This window comes from Pholis gunnellus (assembly GCF_910591455.1).
Source record: "Pholis gunnellus genome assembly, chromosome: 2".
Lineage (NCBI taxonomy): Eukaryota > Metazoa > Chordata > Actinopteri > Perciformes > Pholidae > Pholis > Pholis gunnellus.
In genome coordinates, this window is record NC_136536.1 from 6,664,156 (window position 1) to 6,672,853 (window position 8,698).

Genomic DNA, 8,698 nt, shown 5'->3' on the forward strand with positions numbered 1-8,698 from the left:
GGATCATTTAAGCATACATCTCTAATAATGGCATCGTTCTTCTCCTGAATGGTTCCACTGTGTGTCTTTGTACTGCAGGTGCTCAAGGTGTGGCACGAAGAGGCTGTAATAGGCTAAGGCAGTATGTCAAAGTATAAAGTTTGACCTGTAATGTGTTGATGGGAGCCGGCAAAGGATGCAAATTGTGTATCAGATGCTTTCCCTGCGGGTTGTTGGATAAGGGAGAATCCTTGATCATGTATTGTTCGGTTCTTCACAACATATAAGATAAATATGAAATATTTCAAGGCCCGTAGCTACAGTAATAAATAATATAATATAATGATATAATGATAAATGTGCGGGCGTTACATGCACAATACTTTTAATGTCACCGAGGTTAAGTAAAACATTTCAGTTCTTCACCTTCACATGCAAATGCAGGCTTTTTATTAAATGCACATAGGTTTCCAAAGACTTATTTAAAAGTTTGATGCTGAAACATTTCCATAACCTCATACTGAATTTTTACGACTGTACTAAAGTGAAGCCGCAGTACAGATCCCCATGGCATTGAAAATGTATTTTACTGTAGACTAAAACTTGAAGAGTGAATAAAGATGTTTTTTTTCTGGAAAAGAGTTGGAGTTAAACTTATAGACAGCAGGAAGGGATTTCAGGAAAGTTATTTTAAGATGTGGTGTGTACAGACATTTAATTCTCTGATATTCTAATTGCTTCGCCCTTGGCAACACATTCCTAATATCTGCCAGGCCTTGGGAGGGTCACAACCCTGACTTTGGAAAGCAATGCTGTAAAGAACCAAACCACCAAATGAAGATGCCTTTAGTTTAATTGCAGTTTAATAGGGGAGATGTGTGTGTTGCACCTTGAGGTATCACATGGTAGAGTCCAGTGCCATCTAGTGGGAAGAAGATGGCAGTAAACAGTGTTGCTGGGATTTCATTAATTTTATTTTATCAGTCCTTCGGGAAAGATGCTATTTATTCAGCCGCTAGAAAAACAAAGAGGACCCATATTGAATGATAGTCATTATGATAAATGCATTGGGAACTGCAGCATTTCTGGATGATGTATGAAAGAAGAGTAGAGTAACGGTTGATACATGATGTAATGATATTTTATTATTTTAAAAATGCAGTCAAACAGCCAATACAATATCAAATGTTGAACAGGTCCAAAGACTCCAACAACTCCATCGAAAGTCAAAAATAACCTATGGCCTACTGTATGTCCCATCTGTATATATTCAAGCCCCATTAATGCACATAACTTTGCTTCTTCCCCAGGGTCTTTGTGCTTTCTCGCCTGGCAGGTTTCCATGGATTGTTGTTGCACATGGACCGAGGCCCTGCCTGACACCTACAATATAATTGTTATTATTAGTCACATTTCTATTGTTACTGCTATCATTATTGCTTTTATTATGACTATCATCCGTTGGCTTCTATTACTGCTGCTGTTATTATTAGTAGTAATTATCATTATTCTGCTTACTACTCATATAAATCATTTATGTCATGTGCATTGACTGTGTTGTAATGCTATTATGTTGTTCATTCTGTACACATGACATCTACTGCACTTCTGGTCATCCTCGCAGAGGGATCCCTTTTCTGTTACACTCCCTAAAGTTTCTTCCTTTTTTTTACCCGTTTTAAGTTTTTGTTTTTGGGAGGGGGGGGGGGGTGTGGTTTCCTGTTCCGATGCAGGGGTCCTAGGACAGAGGATGTTGTCTGCTGTTGTAAAGCCTTCTGAGGTGAATTTGTGATTTTGGGCTATACAAATGAATTGAATTGAATTGAATTAAAGCCTGTGCAGTGTCATCTGTCTATCTATAAAAATAAAATCCTACTCAGCATGTTCATCCATCTGTTTCATGTGCTGAATTACCATCCTGGCTCATTTTAAGTTTTACTGCCTCTTCGCAAGGCCTCAGCCCCACAGCCACACTCTGCCTCTGCTCCTCGTCCAGTTTCTTGTAGTTGAAGTAATGCATGATGAAGAAATATATGCCAGGCACCAGCATAATCACTCCGCACGCATAGTACATGTATTTGTATTCCCCGTAAATATCAACCAGAGCTCCTGAAAGAGAAGATGCACACTTCATTGGTCACCATATGAATTCCCACATTTCGTTTATGCACTTATAATCTGAAATTTAAAAAAATAAAATCATAGTCTCATAAGTACACAAACCTGAAAGTGGAGGTCCAAGAAGCACCGGTCCACACTCAATAATGGTGACAAGTCCAACTGCACTGGAGAAGCGATGAGCTCCAACAAGGTCCATCAGAACTTCAAAAAGCAGTGCACAAACCATCCCAAATCCAAAACCAAAGATGACAGCATATACAACCAGACCCGTATATCCAGGTAACAGTGGGCATAAAAGGTGGCACACACCATTGAATGAAACTGCAAAACTGAAAAAGTATTGGATCCGTGGCCGAATCCACTTGGTGTTGCCAATGAAGCCAGTTGCTGGTCTCACAAACATGTCCACCAGAGCAAAAATAGAGAGCAAGAAAGCTGCTGAATATTCATCAATCCCTTGATGTTTTGCATACGGAGCCATAAAGACCACAGGCGCGAAAAACCCAAAAAACATGACCACATTACCAATGAGATAAATGAGGAAGCCCCGGTGTTTAAAAAGTGAGAGATCTATGAATGTGTGCAAACAGCCCTGCCTCTTGCTCTCATCTTGGTTTTCTCCAGTCAGGAGGTCAGCAGACTGCTCACTGGTGTCTGAAGCAGCAGCTTCCACAGCGGCTGCCCTGTTACGCTCTGGTAGTTCAATCTTTGGTTGGGTATTTGAATTGACTGGTCTCATCAAAGCGCCAGCTACACAGCAGTTCAAAACAATGGCTCCCAGAATGAGGAAGCTCCCTCTCCAGCCAAAAGAATCAAACAGAAACTGATTGAGAGGAGCCAGAGTGAATAGAATAACTGGACTTCCTGCCATGGCGAGCCCATTCGCCATCGGCCTTTTGACCTTAAAGTAGGTCCCTATGATCGTCAGGGCCGGCTGAAGGTTGAGGGCGAGTCCCAAACCTGTTGGAATAATAGAATGGTTCATTGATTTACCATAAATAGTGCAACATGTGTTCACATGACTATTACTTGTGATGCTGATGTCTCATTAAAGAAAACTAAATTTAAAGACAGAGAAACATTAAGGCATGTGGACACTATTCAAATGTTAATATTCAGTGTCACACGTTGTCCAGGGATTCATTCTGATTTTAAATACAAACTTATAAAACTACACCATAAAAATTATAATATAATTAAATAACAATGAATTGATGAATCGACAAATCAAAGAAGTTATCTGCAGATGAATCGGTAATGAAAATAATTGTTTGTTTCAGACCTAATTACTATTTTTGACAGATTTAATTTTATGGCCGTAGGGGTCGAATACTTTTTTAATTCCAAGAGAAAATCGCCCTCTTCACCTCTGTACAGTTATTTTCTGTGCCACAGGAGGTGGAGCGCCTGGACAAGATTTAAGTCTTTGTTTACTTGGTGGTATTACTATGATCGTGAGTTCTGGCGTACATGCAAGCACGTGGGAATTTTCGAAATTATCGGATTTAGTAAGACCTTTTCAAAAAGAATAAGGTCACAAACACAAGTCCTCGTATTGTTCCAATAGCAAAATATTTACACATTACACAGAAGGTGGAAGTTAACCCCCCACAGTGACAGAAAACATCACTAGTGGACTGACTCTGATGATCAAAAAACTCCTTCATCCTCCCTTTGTCAGCTGGTCGCAACCAGGCAACAAAAGCAAACATTACAAAGAACGGCAGCAAACTTTGTAGTAAAATTCCTCAAAATCTAAATTAACTCTTGCTCATCGAACATGATTACTACTGAAAAAAATAAAATTGTAATTTACCACCAATAACTCCAACGCAAACATACGGATGCATGATAGTCCGGCCAAAAGAAGCGAGCACCATGCATCAGAGCTAACCATGAGCCCACCGACCATGACCACAGGTCTGCTGCCAAAGCGGTTGACCAGTACGCATGCTCACAGGAGGTGGAGCGTCTAGACGAGATTTAAGTTTAAAGTCTTTGTTTACTTGGTGGTATTAGTATGATCATGTCTTCTGGCGTACATGCAAGCATGTGGGGATTTTTGTAATCATTTGATTTAGTAAGACATAAAAAAGAAAAGAAAAGTCTCTAACACAAGTCCTTGTATTGTTCTAATAGAAAGATATTTACACATTGCACAGAAGGTGGAAGTTTACCCCCCACAGAGGCACAAACGACTGACAGATGATCAAAAAAACTCCTTCATCCTCTGTTTGTCAGCTGGTCACAACCAGGCAACATAAAGCAAACATGACAAAGAACAGCAGCAAACTTAAAGTAAGCTTAAGCAAACTACTAGCAAACACTTGCTCATCTATTGTGATTATTATTAAAAAAAAACTGAAATATTATTTACCACCAATAACTCCAACGCACAAATACAGATGCATGATAGTCTGGCCAAAAGAAGCAAGCACCATGCCAGCGCTGACCATGAGCCCACCGACCATGACCACGGGTCTGCTGCCAAAGCGGTTGACCAGTACGCTGCTCACAGGTCCTGTACAGAGAAGAGAAATATCTCATTTTATTGGTACCTTCTTTCACTGAACAGCTGTTTTTGGTCAAATAAAAAGGACAACAAATGTATGAATAACTTTGCTCATCCAAAGTGTAGATGGGAAACATGAAAGGGTACGATTGCCACTGACCTCCAGCATACATAGAAGCGAGCATGACTGAGGACAGCCAGGCAATCTCGCTGTAGGAGACGGAAAAATATTCCTGAATCTCCTTAAAGTAGATGGTGAGGGACTTGGGAAAGGCATAGGAGAATCCTATGGAGATGAAAGAGCCAAAGACAACAGCCCAGCCCCAGCCTCCATCTGGTGGTGTGTGGCCTACTTTGGTTGCTGCTGAAGGGGGCATGTTCGATCCACCGGCTGAAAGTAAGAACAGTTAAAAGAAAGAAGCAGAGTAAAAAACAAAAAACAAGTGCACATTTTCAAAGCTGTGGTAATTCTTACGTGCTGCAGACCTTAATCGCAAGAGCTCACCTCTGATATTCCCCGAAACTGTAATGGTCAAGCTATGAGCCTTGTTGTTGTAAGAGGCTGTGGCTGCCTCACAACAGGAGGACCCTGCTTTAAGGCCCTTGATCTCATCACGTGTGCTTGCATGCCAAATACAAGTGACCATACAGAGCAACAGCCCTCCTGTAGACAAAATTTATTTTGTTTACATTCAACAAGAACATGAGTCCTTGAGTCTCAGCCACAGATGTTCTGTCGAAGCCTTGTGGGACATGTGGTTGTTGAATACCAACAAAAACTTTTATCTTCACTAAAATTACGAGGAGTTACAGTAGATATCGCTTTAGCTTAGAATATAACCAGAATACCCCAGTAATTTGTTTCAGCTATTCAAAAATAATTATGAAGAGCACTGAGAAATCTTTAGTAAATGAATATATTCTCAAATAACACTAAACCATTAACTTACAGACGATGTATCTATCTCCAAAAGACCAAATAAAAGATATCCTCTATGAGAAATGGGTTATCTTTAAAAACTAGTGTTCCCCTTAATTCCACTGACATTTGGCTTGTTTAAAAAAACAACAGAGTGGGACCTCTCGCAAGAATATCGCTACACTGTAGCGAGTCACAGTCACCACGCCTCCCTCCGTCACGCTCTCTCGGTCAGCTGCTGCTGCTGCTGCTGCTGCGACTAATTCATTGATACAGTTTCAATGCATTTTACTCTATTTTACTAAATAAGCGAAAGCGTGGACGTGAGATAGTTTTAGAGGTTTTCTGTCGAGCGTTTGCTTTGAACACCAGTGACCTCTGTTTGTGTTACTCAACCGCTTGTGTAACGCATGCATTGTTGGCTGCTAACGTCAGTGCTAAAGTCAGTGCAGTAACCATCTGTGTAGCGAGTTAGCCGCATGTTTAATCAGCAACTTTGACGCTGCGGTTGGTTGAGTGTATTTTATTTTTTATTTTTTTGGAGATGTTATCCCAAATGAGAGTATGTTTAGTCTCGGGTTTGACCAGATTGCCCGGTTGTGTAACGTTGACGTCCAACTCAAAGGCGGCTATTAGAGTGGCACCTTCCCTCTGCAGACATCACCAGCATCGGACCTTCTGCTCGGAGTCTGTGGGTGTCAAGGTAACCTTCTCTGTGTTACTACAGTATAATACTGTACATATAGGTGCATATATGCTGGTGATGGAGCCCAATAAAACAAAACGGATTTTTACTTTTTTTAATTAGTTAATATTCCTTACTGTTTATTACTTATTTACAATACTTGTTTTGATCTTGTTTTACTATGTATCTTGTTTGCACTATCCACTGTAATAAATAATAATAAATGAGTATCTTATCTTATCTAAACTTCTTCATGGTCACTTTTATGATATTTTCCTCTATAAGCTGCAGAATAATTGCAACAGAATGTTGTGACGGAGCCAATTAACGTAAATTAGACAAAACTGATGCGACAGTTGACCGAATGGTGAACTTTATAATAATAATATTATAAAATCAATAACTTTATTTATATAGCACCTTTTAAAAACAGAGTTTACAAAGTGCTTTGACAAAGACTTTCCCTGCCAAGTGTTTGTACCTTACACTTGCACCACTTTCGGTCAAAGATGCTTGCTTAAAAAAAGATCACCACTCTGCCGCCTTGATAGTAGAAAATAAGTAAGATACAATAAAAAGTGAGTGTATTGGCATTTTCTGTTCTTTTTTGATACAGCAAAAGGAAAACGGAGTGGTACGTCTGTCTCCCAGTAATCACTCTAAAAGCACCACGTGCAGTCACTAAAGCGATAGTTCCTCAAAGTTCTATGAGTAACAACTTTCAGAAAGTTAGCAGCTAACTCTTAGCTGGATCGCAGTCGAGTCAACAGTGGAGGCCAGAGGATGAACAGCAAGTTGTTTTCCCCCCATTTAACATAGCTTTTAAACAAACATCACCTCAGTATCTGAAGCTTGTCACCTTAACGTCTCTGAATCTTGACCCCCGGAGTGAGTGTGACCGAGCAGCCTCGTGTCCTGTCCCGTGACGCTATAATGGTAACTCCAGCTCAGCTGCAAAAGTGGAGACGGAAAATATCTTGTGAGCTACGTTAGGGGTCGTGAGATATCCTAAACCTGGCTCTAAATGTCAGGTGACGTTGTTCGGAAAAAAAGATTACAGTATTTAATAATGCAAAAGAATGCAGCTTGAGATATGCAACTTTATATAAATCCAAATCCAAATGATGCCTTAAATTATGTTATTGAATTTTGACTTATTTTTCGTTTTCAGGTCATGCTTTTTCACTGACTGCGTTATTAGTTATTATGGTTATCCTTTGTTTTCATATGTTTTCCTGGTGGAGATTATTTGCAGTTGTCTTTCTAGTAACGTTACTGGTGAATCAATTATACTGTTGCAGGTAGTAACCCCTTATGAAATACAATTTATTTTAGTCATACATCTTTCTTGATTTTTTTAATTTATAAAAAAATTAATTTGATTAGTGTAATACAAAACCGAATACACTATGTTTAATATCTAAAATAAGTATATACATTTTAATATTTGTGTTGAGCTCTATGGGTGTACAGTTTACACAGTATTTTTTACTGTCCCCCGTTAGAGCATCGCTTATCTAGAAAAATAGTAATGAAACCCCCTCTAAAACGAACCTGCTTCAAACACTTAGTATCCCACATTCATGATCATGCAAGTTACCAAAGAGTCCATTTCCTGCTCTGTTTCAGGTGCTGTATGATGGGCGTTGTCCTATATGTGTGACGGAGATCCAGTTCCTCCAGTTTCTGCAACGGAACAGGCCTGGGAAAGTAGATTTTGTTGACATTGCCCTTCCAGGATATGATGGAGAGAAATACAAGGATGTCAGCTACGAGATGGCCATGGAGGAAATGCATGTAATTGATGAGAAAGACGAGGTAAACTTACATTTCGCCGGCTTTACTAGGACTGTAATATTCTGTGTGTCAGGTTGACATTTTGGAAGATTTTTGTTGGTTAGCCTACATGTATTTTCAATATATAGTAGTATTCTGCCAGTCGTCTAATGTCAGGTTTATTGGCAGGTTCATCGTGGGATACCAGCTTTTGCAGTCATGTACAGTGCAGTTGGCCTTGGCTGGTTGGGAAGCCTCATGATGTGGTCACCTGTGAGACCATTCGTGGACAAGTCCTATGCCATCTTTGCCAGGAATCGCTTAAAGTGGACGGGGCGTGGGGAAGAGTGCACCAAAGGACGCTGTGAAAAGAAAACACATTGATTCGAGACCACAGAAAAAATAAATTATTTAATTGTGTAATATCCATCCAGTCATTATCTTTAACCTGCTCATTCAGTTTTTTGGGCGGGGGACATTGGCTGAAGGCAGGGTACACCCTGGACAGGTTGGCAGACTATAGCAGGGTTAATTGTGTAATATGTTTTAAGTTAATTTAACGTTATTAAGAAGAACTGGATAAATACCACGTGGTCTGTCCGGTTAACCCTCAATCTATTATGAACCTGTCTGTTTAAAGGTTGTTCTTAGCTGAAGGGAAATATTGGCAGCCTTATTAAATATGCATATTTCGAAGCCATCATTT

At 39.8% G+C, this 8,698-nt stretch overlaps 1 protein-coding gene across 4 annotated transcripts; it reads right to left on the reverse strand.

The window, feature by feature from the left end:
- Window positions 1-1,104: 1,104 nt before the first annotated feature.
- LOC306704658 (monocarboxylate transporter 2-like) lies at window positions 1,105-7,182 on the reverse strand. 4 transcript variants are annotated; one of them, XM_079171101.1, is made up of 6 exons: window positions 7,054-7,158; window positions 5,118-5,276; window positions 4,773-5,003; window positions 4,478-4,621; window positions 2,203-3,060; window positions 1,105-2,088 (listed from the first exon to the last, which is right to left on the reverse strand). In XM_079171101.1, exons 2-6 carry the CDS (start codon window positions 5,257-5,259, stop codon window positions 1,865-1,867), a joined length of 1,599 nt encoding a protein of 532 aa, XP_079027227.1. In that variant the 5' UTR covers window positions 5,260-5,276; window positions 7,054-7,158; the 3' UTR covers window positions 1,105-1,864. The 4 variants fall into 4 exon arrangements, with proteins under 4 accessions (XP_079027227.1, XP_079027228.1, XP_079027230.1 ...); XM_079171102.1 differs by having other exon boundaries at window positions 7,076-7,149; XM_079171104.1 differs by lacking the exon at window positions 5,118-5,276 and having other exon boundaries at window positions 7,076-7,182.
- Between the last annotated feature and the right edge of the window lie 1,516 nt (window positions 7,183-8,698).